Source organism: Salvelinus sp. IW2-2015, unplaced genomic scaffold (genome assembly GCF_002910315.2).
Source record: "Salvelinus sp. IW2-2015 unplaced genomic scaffold, ASM291031v2 Un_scaffold4292, whole genome shotgun sequence".
Classification (NCBI taxonomy): domain Eukaryota; kingdom Metazoa; phylum Chordata; class Actinopteri; order Salmoniformes; family Salmonidae; genus Salvelinus; species Salvelinus sp. IW2-2015.
The window spans coordinates 25,210-43,130 of NW_019945563.1; the positions used below are offsets into that span (position 1 = coordinate 25,210).

Genomic DNA, 17,921 nt, shown 5'->3' on the forward strand with positions numbered 1-17,921 from the left:
GAAGGCTTGTGAAGGCTACCCGAAACGTTGACCCAAGTTAAACAATTTAAATGCAATGCTACCAAATACTAATTGAGTGATGTAACTTCCTGAATTTTAGAAGCAACGTGCACCTTTTGGTAACACGATCCCTTGCCGGTCCAGACTCCCAAATAGCTACAATCACAATGGGGCAACAGACGTTTTCATGTTGACTTCTCATTTGTTGTGAAACAAAAKAAGTCTTTATTTAAAAAATAMATGTATATATACACAGTACCAGTCAAAAGTTTGGACACCTACTCATTGCATTTTCATTATTTTTACTATTTTCTACATTGTTGAATAATAGTGAAGAATTCAAAACTATGAAATATAGAGTTGTATGGCATTGAAGCTTGTTTGGAGGTTTGTTAACACAGTGTCCAAAGAAGGGCCAGATGTATACAGAATTGTGTCGTCTGCGTAGAGGTGGATCAGAGAATCACCAGCAGCAAGAGCGACATCATTGATGTATACAGAGAAGAGAGTCGGCCCAGAATTGAACCCTGTGGCACCCCCATAGAGACTGCCAGAGGTCCGGACAACAGGCCCTCTGATTTGACACACTGAACTCTATCTGAGAAGTAGTCGGTGAACCAGGCGAGGCAGTCATTTGAGAAGCCAAGGCTATTAAGTCTGTCGATAAGAATACAGTGATTGACAGAGTCGAAAAGCCTTGGTCAGGTCGATGAAGACAGCTGCACAGTACCCTCTTTTATCGATGGCTGTTATGATATCATTTAGGACCTTGAGCGTGGCTGAGGTGCACCCGCACAGAGGAGAAGGTACGGTGGGATTCGAAATGGTCAGTGATCTGTTTGTTAACTTGGCTTTCAAAGACTTTAGAAAGGCTGGGCAGGATGGATATAGGTCTATAACAGTTTGGGTCTAGAGTGTCTCCCCTTTTGAAGAGGGGGATGACCGCGGCAGCTTTCCAATCTTTAGGAATCTCGGACGATATGAAAGAGAGATTGAACAGACTAGTAATAGGGGTTGCAACAATGGCGGCGGATAATGTTAGAAAGAGAGGGTCCATGTGGAATCATGTAGTAACCAAAAAAGTGTTAAACAAATCTAATTATATTTTATATTTGAGATTCTTCAAAGTAGCCACCCTTTGCCTTGATGACAGCTTTGTACACTCTTGGCATTCTCTCAACCGGCTTCATGAGGTAGTCACCTGGAATGCTTTTCCAACAGTCTAGAAGGAGTTCCCACATATGCTGAGCACTTGTTGGCTGCTTTTCCTTCACTCTGTGGTCCAACTCATCCCAAACCATCTCAATTGGGTCGGGTGAYTGTGGAGGCCAGGTCATCTGATGCAGCACTCCATCACTCTCCTTCTTGCGGACTCATTAGGTAACTGGCCGGCAACACTATACACACCCAGCGACCTGATATCCCCCTTTTGCCACATTGCTCAGCACGCTAGTCACATTACTCTCCCCAGCTCCCCTCTAAACACCTCACAGGTGTTCCTTCCTAAACCCGTTCAGAAACGGCAGTACACTCCTTCATGGCCACCATGACGCGCCACCTGGCTCACTCTAAACCACGTCTACCCGACCTTAATGCCGTGTAGCAAAAACTGACGGACTGCCAACAGCCATCTCCGCCTACTACTCCACACATACTACCCAACTAACCTAATCTACAGCACACACGCAAACTGTAAGACCACAGCATCCTTTTGCCATATTACCAGATAATAGATACACATACTGCAGAACAAGTAAGGCAAAGGAACAGACATCAAACCAAAAAACCACATCAAGAGCCATCAAGGAGAACAGACACTACCACCACACCAAAAACAAGGTCGAAAAATAACCATATAGTAACTTTTTGTCGTAAGATCAAACACTGTAGTCCACCCACCTACTTGACATCAATTCAGCATTCAACAAGTGAATCATGAGCATCAGCAACCCCATTATCTAACTATTATTTTACAATGCTTAAGTAGGAGTAGGAATGAATGTAGATATGAGCATCATTGCAGTGTCTCACACAAAACTATCAGATTAAGTTAGAGCACCACTAGAGCAGAGACGATTTACTACTAGACAATTAAAAAGCAAATTAGAATGTAGAGACTACCGATAGCAAAGGGAAGAAATAGTACATCCAACCATAGCACAAACACTAGCAGATAGAGCATAAGAAGAGTAGACATCTACCCACCTTCCTGGAGCTATCTCAAACAGCTTTAGCAGTCATTTAGCTTCAAAATACCTGGGAATGATTTAGAGACAGACCATCTCCACCAGCCACCAAATCTCACTAACAATATCCGACATTACACGAAAGATACTTAATACACCTAGGCCGATCGCTTCACACAGAAGTTCCGAAGTTATCGTTTGACTTAAATTGCTTAAATTCTATGGCAAGACTGAAAATGTTGTCTAGCAATGATCAACAATGATTTGACAGAGCTGCGAGTTTGAATAATGGCACAAATGATCACTACACGAAATAATCATAGTGACGCAGACTTAGAAAGAGTCTATCAAGAACCACAACTGAAACTCAGAGATTAGAGCCATATCGATAACAACATCCACACCCACTAACACTATCAGATAAGTATAACAAGACAGACACATCCCAACCCACACACACACATACCCACTACAGATAGAGGCATAGGAACTAGAACATCTAGCACCCTACCACTATAAGAAATTTAAGGAGACTGACTCCCACCCAACCACACAATAGAGCCAAAGAGACAACAACCTTCTTATCCCTTTCCTGCTGCCGCAGCCTCCATCTCACCACTTCACGATCAGAGCAAAGACACTCTGGATCATCGATCACGCTTCTCCCACTACCTTGGGACCTCCCCAAGTCAAGGAGGCACAGAAAAAGAAACTAAGCATTCACTAACCGGCGCAAACATGAGCAAACTAGAGCATAAGGTATGACTAAGCACACACCGCACAGCTACTCGTTATCTAGATAGTCGTATATAGTAGATTCAGTATCACTCTACAACACAACCTACTATCATTCATCAATTCGTACCCACACTACGCCACAGACATTACCAGCCAATACTACTAGAAGAGCATTTACAATGGATCACTACAACCCCATACGAGACAACACACCACATCACACCACAAAACAGCCCACACAACTTCAAGCCCACAAACGGAGACACATACTATGTAGTCTCAGTACAGATTGAGTAGCGATTCATAACAGACTATTACACAACCACCCCACAGCATAAACCATGATCTACGCATTCATGAGCCGTAGAAAGAAGAGAGAAGCAGCTAATCCTAGTACCATACAACCAGCATACGAACAAGAATGAAACATAACATCTATACACAATTAGCCGCTACTCATATCGCTGTGGCGAAGTTATCTGACCACACAATTAGTCAGACAATCCCTAACCGTCCAAAACGCGCGACTAGACATCATCACACCCAGCCTTCACACCATATTCACAATAGAGATTAAGATGTGAGAGAAACGCTATCATAGCACTAACAACACTTCTCACCCATATATGCAGAGCAGAACAGATTCAGCGACCTGCATAGCTCGAGCGCTGTTGCGTGAAAAGTCGACTTTCCGACGAATATGATACTAAAAGGTCACAAAGAGAACCTTGTACGAACATCATTCAATCGAGGCCATCAACAAGATCAGGATGTGAGAGTCGAAAGTGATGTAGTGTAAACATTGATTCCAGCTGGCGCGATGCCTATGTGTGTGACGTGATAGATGTATGCGTGTTATGTGGAGGAGGATCTGAGTGTGCATTGTATAGATGTGTGTCGCATGTCAATTCGTTGATCGATAGTGATGTAGTGCATGTGATATGCAGACTTTGAGTCGATGCTGACGGAACATGCGTGCGTGCGTCCACTTCGATGTGAAGTGTATAGGGGTAGAGTATGTCAATTGAAAGCAACTATCCACGGATGAACACCATACCTCTACACTTTTATCAATCAATGTAAGGGGCATACGGGATTACTAGATATTTACAACCTCCACTATCCCTGACTCTGCTAGATATCTTCATCTGTCTCATCGCCATCAAAACGGACGATCATTCTCTGACTACTGTGTCTTCTACCTAGCTATTCACATACATGCCTAGTTTGAAATAACACATCAGTCCTCACCTCTCAAAATACCTAGACCTAACTAGTGGCATACATCGAGACTGATGACTACTTCCGGGTGGGCATCCTCCAGTCCTCGCATCTCACCTGACCTAGCTCTTCAGATTTAGATGCATTAGCGATCTACGAGACATTTTCCGTACCACGTCCTCGTCTGCCTCTTCCTACGACCACACAGATTTAGAGTTAAAAGAACAACATCTACCAGCCCCACACTATAAAATAGAGCCACAAGAGACTAGACATCTACCAGCCCACTAACAACTATCAGATTAGAGCCATTAAGACCAGAATTCCACCCCAACCACTACAGATTAGAGCCATTAGGGAACACAGCAACCACACAAACCAGATAAGAGCCAAAAGAAGACTAGACATCTACACCACACCACCCAGAAGACCATAGGGAGACGAAATCTAGCCCCATACAACATAATTAAGCCAAAGGAGACAGACACACACCCACTACCACTAATCAATTAGAGTTAAAAGAACAAACTCTTACCCCACACACTATCAGATAGAGCATTAGGAATAGACAATCTACCGAGCCACACGACATCAGATTCGAGCCATAAGGAGACAGACATCTAGTACCCCACTACCACATACAATTAAGTTATAAAGAAAGACAACTGCCACCCACACTACTATCAGATTAGAGCATAAGGAGACAGACATAGCCCCCTACTACCACTATCAGATCGAGCATAAAGGAGACAGCCATCGACACCCACTACCATATCGGCTTAGAGTTAATAAAGGAGACTAACATCTACCAACCCACAACCACTATCCGATAGAGCCATTAGGGAACTAGACATCTACCAGCCCACTACCACTATCAATTAAGATCAAGAACCAGACATTACCAACCCACAACCACACAATAGAGCCACAAGGAACAGACATCTACCAGCCCCACTCAACTACAATTAAGCCATTAGGGAGACTAGACATCTACACCACCACCACTACAATTAGACTAAGGAACTAGACATTAGCACCCACTACCTCTATATGATAGATATAAAGAGACTAGACTCTACAACCCCAACCACTTAACTTAGAGCACACGGGAGACAGCTCACCAGCCCAACAACTATCAATTAGAGCACAAAGGGAGACCTAGACACTACACCACAACCCTATCAGATTAAGCCACAAGGAGACTAGACACTACCAGTCACCTACAACTATGCAATAGAGCAATAAAGCCCCACGACATCTACACCCACTACCACTATCCACATTAAGCACACGCACTCACAACTCTACCAACCAACTACCACCATCATATTAGAACCCACAAGGAACTAGACATCACACATCTACCATCAGAATAGAGCCTCAAAGGGACCTAACATAACCAAACACAAACCACTATCAGATTAGAGCCCATAAGGAGACTTCCATCTAGACCCACGACCACTAAGATAGAGTTAACACGCCAGACCTAGAACACCTCCTACACACCCACTACCACTATAAATTAGAGCACAAGAGCCAGACATCTACCACTCCCACTAAACTATACTAAGCCACAAGGAGACAACATCACAACCCCAACCACTTCAGATTAAAGCCACAGGAGACACAGGCCACCACCCCCGCACCAACACACGAAATCAGAAAGGAAGAAAGAAAAATAAATAAAAAATACAAAAACAAACAACACACAAAAAAACACAACCTTCGCCTTTCCCTTTTCCTCCGAATCTTGGTTTCCTCCGGCGCGGTGTCCCGTGTCCCGCCGGCGCGGTGTCCCGTGTCCCGCCGGCGCGGTGTCCCGTGTCCCGCCGGATGCGGTGTCCCTGTCGCCGAGCGCGGTGTCCCCTAGTCCGGGGCCGGCGCCGGTGACCACAGTGATACACCCCGGCGCGGTGTCCCTGTCCCGCGGCGCGGTGTCCCCTGCCCGCCGACAGACGGTGTCCCCTGTCCCGCCGGGCGCGGTGTCCCGTGTCCCGCCGGTGCGGTGTCCCCGTGTCCCGCCGCGCGCGTGTAATACCTCGCTCGTCACCGAGACAACAGACACGCGTAGTCCGAAGCCAAAAGAGCGCGGTGTCCCGTTCCCGCCGGGCGTGTCCCGTGTCCCGCCGGGCGCGGTGTCCCGTTGTCCCGCGGCGCGGTGTCCGGTGTGTCTCATGTGCCTGTGTGCGCTGGTGGCGTCTGCCTCTTTTCGCCGCCTCGTGCCCCTTTTGGTCCCCGACATACACATTAGCACAGGTCCCGCCTCCCCCCTCGCTCCCCTCCCCCGGGGCCCCCGCCGTTTCCTGTTGCCTTCTCCTTTGTTGTGCCCCACCCATCACAGATCATCATATCTTTCCCCCCTCCCTGTCTCTCTCCCCCGTCCCACGACCACCCGTTTGGCCCCCAATCATCCTTGCACTTTTCCTTCTTTTTCCTCTTATTCTACACAACTTGTTGCCTCCTCGTGCGCCTCCCCCTCTGCCCTCCTCGCGTTTGTCTGGCCCTTGCCGCTTGTTTGCGTTTGTTCCCCCGTGTCCCCCCCGGGCCCGCTGTCTCCCCGCCTTGTGTCGTCTGCGTCGCGGTGGCTCCGACGCCTCCCCGCGCCCGCGCGCCCTCCTTGTCTGTTCCCGCGCCGCGCGTTCGGCCCCGCCTTAGCACCCCTGTGGCCACACACCACCACCACTCGCGCTGCCCGGTCCGGCCCCCGGCCCTCTGCTTGGCCCCTGCCCTCCTCTCTGCGCCGTCGTCGGTGCCCCCGCGCGGGCCGTCCTCTTGCCGCCGCCCGGCTCTTCCGTCTGTCGCTCCGCCTCCCGTGCTTTGCCCGCGTCGCCCCGCCTTTGGTCCGGTCGGCTGCCGCCCGCTGCCCGTCCCTCTTTTCTCGCTGGCTGTTCTGCTCCTCTTTCGGCCTTGCGCGTGGCTGCGGGCCCCGCCCCGCGGCGCCGGCTCCGGTGGGCTTCGCCCTGGTCCGCTGGCTCTGTTTGTTTCCCTTGGCTTCCCCCCTTTCGCCCGGCTGGGCCGGCTGGCTCTCAGGTCTCTCCCCGTTTGGGTTCGCTGTCTCCCCTTTTGCCGCGGGGGCTGCCCCGCGGCCGCTTTCACCTCATTCGGCCTCTCGGCCGCTCTGCCCGCGCGCTTGCCCCGCCTCGTCCTGGGGTGCCCCCCTGGCGGGCGGCTCCTGTTCGCACCGCGCGGGTCCTGTGGCCGTCCTGTCGTACCCCCCCCGTGTTCCCAACCCCTCTCCTTCTCTTTTCTCTCTTTGCGCTATATTCCCCGTCGCCCCCCTTGGCCGCTGCCCGCTTTGTCCCCTCTTAGGCCCTTCTCTCCCCCCGGCTTCCTGCGGTCGTCCCTGGCCTGCTTTTCCCGTCTCGCCGGCGTTTCCCCCTCTGCTGCGCTGATCCCCTTGTTGGCTGCTTTTCCTTCCTCTGTGGTCCCCCTCCTCCCCGCCTCTCCCTGGGTGGGTGCTTGTGGCGGCCCGGTCCTGCTCTTGCCGCCTCCCTCCCTCTGCCTTCTTGGTCCCCTCGCCCTTCCCCCCCCGCCTGGCACGGTGTGTTGAAGGTCCTTTTCCTGTTGCCCTCCCTCGTCCCCACATCCGTCCCCCTCGCTGGGCTGGTGATCTATTGCTGCCGCCTGCTGTGGTCGCCCTGCTGGTTCCGTGTGCCTTGCCTTCTCCCTCCCTCCACGCCCGTGTCCCCCGCCCCGCCCCCCCCTCCCCCCTCCCCCCTCCTCCTTTCCTGCTTCCCGGTGGGCCCCCCCCCTGCCGCCGCTCCTCCTTCCCCTCCCTGTGTCTCCCCGCGCCCCCTCGCTGCGCCTCCCCCTCCCTTTTTTTGCGGGGCTTCTCTCCGCTCCCCGTGTTGGTTGGTTTCTCTGCCTGCTCTTTGCCTCTCCCTGCCCCTCGGCTCCTCTGCTGCCTCTCCTCTCCCTCCGCTCGGGGCCTCCCCGTGCGCTCCGTTGCCTCCCCCTGCCCCGCGGTGGCGGCCCCGGCGCGTTCCCCTGTTCCTACTCGCGCGCGCGTCCGTGCCTGTCCGGCGCGCCCTCCCGGCCCTCCCTTTGTGCTGGCCCCCTGCCTTGGTGCCCCTGCCTCCCTCCCCGTTTTTCTACGTCGGGCTCTCCCTCCGCCTCCGCTGTCTGTGTCTCTGCGCCGTGCGGTGCTGCCGTGGTGGTGCGCCCCGGCTGCTTCCTCGCCGCCCTGTCTCTGCCTTCGCCCCTGGCCCCTCTTCCCTCCCCGTGCCCTCCTTTCGCCCCGCGCCCTCTGGTCCCCCTCTTCCTCTCTCGTGGTCCTCCTTTCGCCCCGCCCTGTGGCCCCTCTGGTCCTCCCTTCGTCCTTTTGCCCCCGCGCTGTCGCTGTGGTTTCTCTGTCTCCTCCTGGCCTGCTGCTTGGGCCCGGCGGGCGTGGCTTGCGCGTCGCCGCCTGGCTCTGCCGGCTGGCCTGCTGCTTGGGCCCCGGGGGTCGCGTGGCTTGCGCGCGCGGCTGGCTCTGCCGGCTGCCTGCTGCTTGGTGCCCGGGTCGCTTGGCTTGCCCGTCGCGGCTGGCTCTGCCGGTGCTGCTGCTTGGCCCGGGGTCGCTGTGGCTTGGGCGTCGCGGCTGGCTCTGCCGCCTGGCCTGCTGCTTGGGCCCGGGGTGCGTGCGTGCGCGTCGCGGCTGGCTCTGCCGCCGCCTGCTGCTTTGGGGCCCGGGGGGGCCGGGCGGGTTGGGCCCCCTTTTGCCCCCGCGTCCCGGGCTGGCTCTGCCGCCTGGCCTGCTGCTTGGGCCCGGGGGTCGCGGGTGGCGTGCCGCTCGCGGCCTGGCTCTGCCGGCTGGCCTGCTGTTGGCCGGGCCGGGCGTGGCTTGCGCGTCGCGGCCTGGCTCTGCGGCTGGCCTGCTGCTTCGGCCCCGGGGTCGCGTGGCTTGCGCGTCGCGCGGCTCTGCCGGCTGGCCTGCTGTTGGCACGGGGGTTGCGTGGCTTGCGCGTCGCGATGGCTCTTGCCGGCTGGCCTCTGCTTGGGCCGGGGCTCGCCGGTGCTTGCGCGTCGCCGGCGGCTCTGCCGGCTGGCCTGCTGCCTTCGGCCCGGCGGTCGCGTGGCTTCGCGTGCGCGGCTGGCTCTGTCCGGCTGCGCCTGCTTCGGCCCGGCGGTCGCGTGGCTTGCGCTCGCGGCCTGGCTCTGCCGCTGGCCTGCTGCTGGGCCCGGGGCGGGCGTGGCTGCGCACGTTCGCGGCTGGCTCTGCCGGCTGCTGTCTCCCCTCCCCCTGCTTCCCTCCTTGGTGTTCGCCTCTGCGGCGCCCCTGCCTCCCCTCCCCTGCCTTCGCCGGACTTATCCTCTCCCCGCTGGTCCCCTGTGTCTGCCTGCGTGTTGTGTAGACGTTCTGGGCGCCGCCTGTTGCGTCTTCGCCGGCGCCCTGTCCTCCTCCTTTCTCTGCCTCCTCCTCCCCTCTCCTCCTCTTTCCTCCCGCTTGTCCGTTCGTCCCGCCATACACTATATCACCAGAGACAGCGCCTCGTCCGCTGCCTGCCTTCCGGTCCTTCGCCCGCGTGGCGCTGTTTCCCCTTCCGTGTTCCTGCCGCCCCCGTGGTGGCTGTGTGGCCCTCCTCCCCTTCCCCAGAGAACCACAGAGAGACAGCACACATTCGGTGCGCTGCCCCGCCCGACCCGTCCCCAGTGTGCGTCCCTCTCCCCTCCCCTCCCCGCCGCCCCTCCCCCAGTGTGCGTCCCTCTCCCCTCCTGCCCCCCCGTCCCCGTGTGGCGTCCCCTCAACACCATCACGACATACCCCCCCGGTCCCTGTGTGCGTCCTCTCCCTCCCCTGCCCCCCCGTCCCCGTGTGCCGTCCCTCCCCTCCCCTGCCCCCCCGTCCCGTGTGCTCCCTCTCCCCCTCACTCTGCCCGCCCGTCCAGTTCGCCCATCTCCCTCCCTGCCCCCCCGTCCCCGTGTGCGTCCCACCTCCCTCCCCTGCCCCCGTCCCGTGTGCGTCCTCTCCTCCTGCCCCCCGTCCCCAGTGTGCGTCCCTTCTCCCGCCTCCCCTGCCGCCCCCCGTCCCTCGTGTGCGTCCCTCTCCCCCTCCCCTGCCCCCCCGTCCCTGTGTGCGTCGCCAACTCCCTCCCCTGCCCCCCCGTCCCGTGTGCGTCCCTCTCCCCCTCCCTGCCCCGTCCCCTGTGATGCGTCGCCCTCCCCTCCCCTGCCCCGTCCCCATGTGTGCGTCCTCGCCTCCCCTGCCCCCGTCCCGTGTGCGTCCCTCTCCCCCTCCCCTGCCCCCCGTCCCGTGTGAGTCCCCCATACCCCTCCCCTGCCCCCCGTGTCCGCCGTGTGCGTCCCCTCCCCTCCCTGCCCCCCCGTCCCGTTCGTCCCCTCCCTCCCTGCCCACCCCTCCCGTGTGCGTCCCCCTCCCTCCCCTGCCCCCACCCGTCCCCCGTGTGCGTCCTCCCCTCCCTGCCCACCCCCGTCCCGATGTGCGTCCTTCCACACCCTGCCACCTCCCGTCCCCGTGTGCGTCTCTTCTCCCCCTCCCCTGCCCCCGTCCCCGTGTGCGTCCCTCTTCCCCTCCCCTGCCCCCCGTCCTGATTGATGCGTGGTTCTTGTGTGCGCGCGCGCCCGCCTGGGCGCGCGCTTGCGCCCCTTCTCCTTCTTCGCTCTTTACCCCCCGCCGTTCCCTGCCGCTCTTTCCTCCTCTCTCCCTTGCCTTGTGCCCCCGCCTCCGCGCGTCGACACATACCGTTTTTGCCCGCTGGCTCCCGTCTCCCCCGCCCCGCCCACCGCCCCCCCTCGCTCCCCGGTCCCCCGCCCCGCCCCCCCCTCGCTTCAACCGGTCTCCCGCCCGCCCCGCCCCCTCGCTCCCCGCTCTCCCCCCGAACACACCCGCCCCCTCGCTCCCCGCTCTCCCTCCCGCCCCGGTCCCCGCCCCCCGCCCACCACAAGCATACGCTACATCACCCACCAGCACCAGCCACCCGCCCGCCCCCCCTCGCTCCCCGGTCTCCCCCCCCGCCCCCGCCCCCGCCCCTCGCTCTCCCCGCTCATCCCCCCGCCACCGCCCCCGCCCCCCTACCGCTCTCACCCCGCCCCGCCCGCCACCTAGCTCCCCGGTTCCCCGCCCCGCCCCGCCCCCTCGCTCACCGCTCTCCCCCGGCCGCCCCGCCCCTCGCTCCCGCTCTCCCCCGCCCGCCCCCGCCCCCTCGCTCCCCTCTACCCCCGCCCGCCCCCTCGCTTCCCGGTCTCCCCGCCGCCCCGCCCCCCGCCCCCTCGCTCCCCGGTCTCCCCCCCGCCCGCCCGCCCTCGCTCCCCTCTCCCCCCGCCCCCCGCCCCTCGCTCCCCGCTTCTCCCGCCCGAACCCCCCCCCCGCCCACCTCGCTCACCCGTCTCCCCCGCCCGCACCGCCCCCCGCCCCCTCGGCTCCCCGGCTCCCGCCCGCCCCCTCGCTCCCCGCTCTCCCCCCGCCCCGCCCCGCCCCTCGCTCCCCGCTCTCCCCCGCCACAGACAACACGACACCACCCCACATCCGCTCCCCGGTCTCCCCCCGCCCGCCCCCGCCCCCGCCCTCTGCTCCCCGGTCTCCCCCCGCCCCGCCCCCCGACCCGCCCCTCCTCCCCGCTCTCCCCCGCCCCCGCCCCGCCGCCCCCCCCTCGCTCCCCCGGTCTACCCCCGCCCCGCCCCCCGCCTCCCCCCCCCCTCGCTCCCCGGTCTCCCCCCCCCCCGCCCCCCTCTCGCTCACGGTCTCCCCAGCCGCGCCGCCCGCCCCTCCGCTCCCGGTTATCAACCCAGCCCCGCCCCCCCGCCCCCCCTCCTCGCTCCCACGGTCTTCGCCCCGCCCAGCCCCCGCCCCCCCTCGCTCCCCGGTCTCCCCCGACCCCGCCCCCCGCTCCCGCCCCTCGCCTCCACGCTATCCCCCGCCCCGCCCCCGCCACACTCGCTCTCCCCGCTCTCCCCCCGCCAACCCGCCCCCTAGCTCCCCGCTTCCCCCCGCCCCGCTCCCCCCCTCGCTCACCGGTCTCCCCCGCCCCGCCCCCCGCCCCCGCCCCCTCGCTCCCGCTCCTCCCCGCCCCGCCCCCCGCCCCCGCACCCTCGCTCCCCGTCTCCCCGCCCCGCCCCCCGCCCCCGCACCCTCGCTCCCCGGTCTCCCCCCGCCCCGCCCCCAGCAACCCTCGCTACACCGGTCCCCCCGCCCCCTCGCTCCCCACTATCCCCGCCCGCCCCGCCCCCGCCCCCTCCGCTCCCCGGTCTACCCCCGCCCCGCCCCCGCCCCTCGCTCCCCGTCTCCCCCGCCCCCCCCCCCCGCCCCCCCCTCGCTCCCGCTCTCCACCGCCCGCCCCCGCCCCACGCTCCCGCTCTCCCCCAGCCACACAGACACCCGCCCCCCCCCCCCCTCGCTCCCCGGTCCCCCCGCCCCGCCCCCGCCCACGCCCCCTCGCTCCCCGTCTCACCCCCTCGCCCCCGCCCCCGCCCCTCGCTTCCCCGCTCTCCCCGCCCCGCCCCCCGCCCCCCCCTCGCTCCCCGGTCTCCCCGCCCCCCGCCCCCCCCTCGCTCCCGGTTCCCCCCTCTCTCCCCCCCCCCAGCGCGGCGGCGGCCCGCGCGCCGCGTGGGCTCCCTGTTCTCTCTGGTGTTTGGGTCTGGGTCTGGGCTGTGGGATCCCTGTTCTCTCTGGTGTTGGGGTCTGGGGTCTGGGCTGTGGGCTCTCTGTTCTCTCTGGTGCTGGGGTCTGGGGTCTGGGCTGTGGCTCCCTTGTTCTCTCTGGTGCTGGGGTCTGGGGTCTGGCTGTGGCTCCCTTTTTATCTCTGGTGTTGGGTCTGGGGTCTGGCTGTGGGCTCTCTGTTCTCTCTGGTGCGTGGGTCTGGGCTGTGGCTCGTCTTCCTCTGGTGTTGGGGTCTGGGGTCTGGGTGTGGACTCCCTGTTCTTCGGTGCTTTTTGGGTCTGGGCTGTGGGATCCACTGTTCTATCTGGAGTGGAGGTTGGGTCTGGGCTGGGGCTCTCTGTTCTCTCTGGTGTGGGTCTGGGCTGTGGCTCCCTGTTCTCTCTGGTGCTGGGGTCTGGGCGTGGGCTCAAAATACTGTTCTCTCTGGTGCTGGGGTCTGGGGTCTGGGCTGTGGGCTCTCCTGATTCTTCTGTTGCTGGGTCTGGGTCTGGGCTGTGGGCTCTCTGTTCTCTCTGGTGACTGGTCTGGGTATGGATTGGGCTCCTGTTCTTCTGGTTTGAGAGGTCTGGGCTGTGGGCTCTCTGTTATCTCTGGTGCCTGGGATCCTGGCGTGGCTCTCTGTTCTCTCTGGTGCTGGGGTTCTGGGCTGTGGCTCTCTGTTCTCTCTGGTGCTGGCTCTGGGGTCTGGGCGTGGGCTCCCTGTTCTCTCTGGTGTTGGGGTCTGGGGGTCTGCTGTGGGCTCCCTGTTCTCTCTGGTGTTGGGGGGTCTGGGGTCTGGGCTGTGGGGCTCCCTGTTATCTCTGGTGCTGGGTCTGGGCGTGGCTCCCTTTCTCTCTGGTGTTGGGTCTGTGGTCTGGGCTGGTGGGCTCGCTGTCTCTTGGTGTGGGGTCTGGGGCTGGGCTGTGGGCTCGCCTGTTCTCTCTGGGTTGGGTCTGGGGTCTGGGCTGTGGGCTCTACTGTTCTCTCTGGTGCTGGGGTCTGGGTCTGGGCTGTGGCTCCCTGTTCTCTCTGGTGCTGGGTCTGGGGTATGGGCTGTGGGCTCCCTGTTCTCTCTGGTGTGGGGTATGGGTCTGGGCTGTGGCTCTTCTGTTCTCTCTGGTGCTGGGTTCTGGGCTGTGGGCTCTCTGTTTCTCTACATAGATAGATATACAGGAGAGATACTGGGCTGTGGGCTCCCTGATTCTCTCTGGTGCTGGGTCTGGGGTCTGGGGCTGTGGGCTCCTGTTCCTCTGGTGCATGGGGGTCTGGGGTCCTGGGCTGTGGGCTCTCTGTTCTCTGTGTGCTGGGGTCTGGGGTCTGGGCTGTGGGCTCTCTGTATCTTGTGGCTGGGGTCTGGGCTGATGGGCTCCCTGTTACTCTCTGGTGCTGGGGTCTGGGGTCTGGCTGTGGGCTCCCTGTTCTCTTCTGGTGTTGGCGGTCTGGCTGTGGGCTCTCTGTTCTTCTCTGGTGCTGGGTCTGGGCTGTGGCCTCTCTGTTCTCTCTGGTGCTGGGGTCGGGCTGTGGCTCTCTGTTCCTCTCTGGTGCTGGTCTCTTAGGACAAGCGACACTAGAGATAGACATCATAGCTGAGATAGAGCCGTGGGTCTGGGCTGTGGGCTCTCTGTTCTCTATGGTGCTGGGGTCTGGCTGTGGCTCTCTGTTCTCTCTGGTGCTGGGTCTGGGTCTGGGCTGTGGGCTCCCTGTTCTCTACTGGTGTTGGGGTCTGGGGTCGGGCTTGTGGGCTCTTCTGTTCATCCTATGGTGCTGGGGTCTGGGGTACTGGCTGTGGGCTCTCTGTTCTCTCTGGTGCTGGGGTCTTGCGCTGTGGGCTCTCTGTTCTCTCTGGTGCTGGGGTCTGGGCCTGTGGGCTCCCTGTTCTCTGCTGGTGTTGGGGTCTGGGCTGTGGGACATCCTGTTCTCTCTGGTGTTGGGGTCTGGGGTCTGGGCTGTGGGCTCCCTGTTCTAACTCTGTTCCCCCTGCTGCTCCTCTCTGCTGGCGCCCCCTGCCCGGAGCCGCTGCGCCCGTTGCTCTGCCTTTGTTTACCTTCTGGTTGTTTCCCTGCTCCCTCCTGCTCCGTGCTCCCTCTCTTCTCCCTTCTTTTCTCTCTCCCCCTCCACCCCCCGTGCCGTGTGGTCGGTTCGGTTCGCATGTCCTCCCCTGTGCCGTGTGGTCCGTTTCGGGTTCTCTGTCCTCACCCTGTGCCGTTGTGGTCGGTTCGGGGTTCGCTGTCCTCCCCGCTGTGCGCGTTGTGGTCCGTTCGGGTTCGGTGTCCTCCCCTGGTGCCCGTTGTGGTCCGGTTCGGGTTCGGTGTCCTCCCCCCGGTGCTGTTTGGCCGGTCGGGTTCGGTGTCCTCCCCCTGGCCGTTGTGGTCCCGCTCGCGGTTCGGTGTCTCCCCCTGTGCACCTGTGGTCCCGGTTCGGGTCGGTGTCCTCCCCCGTGCTTGGGTCCCGGTCGGGTTCGCTGTCCTCCCCCTAGTGCCGTTGTGGTCCGGTTCGGGTTCGGTGTCCTCCCCCGGTGCGTTTGTGGTCCGGTTCGGGTTGGTGTCCTCCCCCCGTGCCAGATTGTGGTCCGGTTCGGGTTCGCTGTCCTCCCTGTGCCATTGTGGTCCGGTTCGGGTTCGGTGTCCTCCCCCCGTGCCGTTGTGGTCGGTTCGGGTTCGCTGTCTGCCCCCCGTGCCGTTGTGGTCCGGTTCGGGTTCGCTGTCTGCCCCGGTGCCGTTGTGGTCCGGTTTTCGGGTTCGCTGTCCTCCCCCGTGCCGTTGTGGTACGGTTCGGGTTCGGTGTCCTCCCCCGGTGCCGTTGTGTCCGGTTCGGTTCGCTGTCCTCCCCCGGTGCCTTGCGGTCCCTTGGGTTACGATCTGTCTCCACCTGTTGACCGTTTTGTCGTTACGGGTTGGTGTACCCTCACCCGTGCGTTTGGTCAGGTTCGGTCGCTGTACTCTCACCACCGTGACGTTGTGGTCAGGTTAGGGGTTGACTGTACTCTCACACGCGGTGCCCGTTTGTGGTCACGGTTACGGTTTCGTGTCCTCACCGATCCGTTGCGGTCCGGGTTACGGGTACGGGTTAGTGTACTCACACGGTGACCGTTGCGGTCGGGGCAGCGCTGTCCCGACGGTTCCTCCCATGTTTCTTAAGCGTGTGACGTTCCACACAGCCACCCCCGGTGTCTTCAAAGCCCCTGAGTGGAACACCGTCCACGCTGGCGCCGGACCGGACCTGCATTCGCTTACCGCGGCTCCGTGCTACCAGTACGTCTGTTTCGAACGTGACAACCTCTGGACGCCAAGGAGGAGGGCGGTCTGAGTCGACGAACTGATTAGCTTCATCCTTTCTCCGGGCGACGCCCTTCTTCGCCCAGCATCACATCACACCGCGGACACGACACAGGGGCAGCGGGGATATCGACGCTCCTCTTTCACGTTTGGTGATCTCCTCTCCTCACGACTATCCAACCTGTTAATCCTATGTTATTGTGACGACCAGTCGCCTTCATCTCCAGCCTCTACCTCTCAATCCCCTCCCTCCCCTGTCCCACTCACGCGGCCAGCCCATTCATTCCGCCCTGCTACTCCTCTACACTCCACTCTCCCTCCTGTCCTCATCAGCATGGCGCCTTCTTCCAGCCTCTCTCTCAATCCACTCTACCTCCTGTCCTAATCAGCAGGCCAGCCTTCCCAGCCTCTACTCTTCACCACTCTATCCCTGTCCCTCAGCAGGCCAGCCTTCATATCCAGCTCTACCCTCTCATCCACTCAACCCCCTGTCCCAATCAGCAGGCCAGCCTTCATATCCAGCCTCTACTCTCAACACTCTACCCCCTGTCCCTAATCAGGCAGGCCAGCCTTCTATCCAGCCTCTACTCTCAATCCACTCCCTCCCCTGTCCCCCAATCAGCAGGCCAGCCTTCATATCCAGCCTCTACTCTCACGCCACTTCTACCCCTGTTCCCAATCAGCAGGCCAGGCTTCATATCCAGCCTCTATTCTCAATCCACTCCCTCCCCTGTCCCAAATCAGCAGGCCAGTCTTCATATCCAGCACTCTACTCTCACGCCACTCTACCCCTGTCCAATAGCAGGCCAGGCTTCATATCCAGCCTCTACTCCCAATCCACTCTACCCCCTGTCCCAATCAGCAGGCCAGCCTTCATATCCAGCCTCTACTCTCAATCCAATCTACCCCCTGTCCCAATCAGCAGGCCAGCCTTCATATCCAGCCTTCTACTCTCAATGCCACTCTACCCCCTGTCCCAATCAGCAGGCCAGCCTTCATACCAGGCTCTACTCTCAATCCATCCCCTCCGCTGTCCCAATCAGCAGGCCAGGGAGGAGACAGAGAAAAACATCTACAGCCTCTGGTCAAAAGTACTACATTTATTACATAGGGTGCCACAGGGCTCTGGTCTAAAAGTGTCACCTATATATGGAATAGGGTACCATAGGGCTCTGGTCTAAAGTAGTGCACTTTAATAGGAATAGCGGTGCATTTGCGATGCACGATACAGTCTTTCAGTAATCAGCCGTGTCTCACCACCACTGCAGCACCTCACGTCTCAGATACACAGACATCTTAAGGCTGATTTATATCCTACGGAGAAAAACGATTTGGAGTTAGTGGGCAGTGTCACAATGTCATTTTCCCATCACACAAGGGGAGGTCCTTGTAGTGCGCTCCGCACATTCCACGTACTCCCGTGCCAGATGAACATTGTTAACGCTCCGTTTCACTTCCAGCCGCGGGGCAGTGTGTGTAGGCAACGGAGCTCACTTGGTTCCCCGATCTGATTTATAGGTATGCATCAGATTAGCCTATTTTGCATTGATATGCAAATATCTCATCTCAGCATTAAACCAAAAACACTGTAGCCTTATTAGAATCCCTCTAAAAAAGGTATTTTTGTGATTCCAGGCTATTGGTCTCTTTGAGACACAGAGTAGGTGAAGGGGATGATCTCTGCATGTGTGCGTTCCCACGCGTGAAGCATGAAGGAGGATTGGATGGTGTATGGGTGTGGGGGTGCTTGCTGGTGACACTGTCTGTGATTTATTTATAATTCAAGGCACACTTAACCAGCATGGCTACCACAGCATTCTGCAGCAATACACCATCCCATCTAGTTTCACTTAGTGGACTATCATTTATTTTTCAACAGGAAAATGACCCAACACACCTCCAGGCTGTGTAAGGGCTATTTGACCC

At 60.1% G+C, this 17,921-nt stretch overlaps 2 protein-coding genes across 2 annotated transcripts; one reads left to right on the plus strand and one right to left on the minus strand.

Moving 5' to 3' along the window:
* Positions 1-6,587: 6,587 nt before the first annotated feature.
* On the minus strand, positions 6,588-10,308 carry LOC112077114 (collagen, type I, alpha 1b-like). The gene is made up of 2 exons (XM_070441572.1): positions 7,403-10,308; positions 6,588-7,317 (listed from the first exon to the last, which is right to left on the minus strand). Exons 1-2 carry the CDS (start codon positions 10,306-10,308, stop codon positions 6,588-6,590), a joined length of 3,636 nt encoding a protein of 1,211 aa, XP_070297673.1.
* LOC112077115 (basic proline-rich protein-like) lies at positions 10,307-12,057 on the plus strand. Its single transcript, XM_024143703.2, has 2 exons — positions 10,307-11,745; positions 11,835-12,057. Exons 1-2 carry the CDS (start codon positions 10,307-10,309, stop codon positions 12,055-12,057), a joined length of 1,662 nt encoding a protein of 553 aa, XP_023999471.2.
* Positions 12,058-17,921: the final 5,864 nt, after the last annotated feature.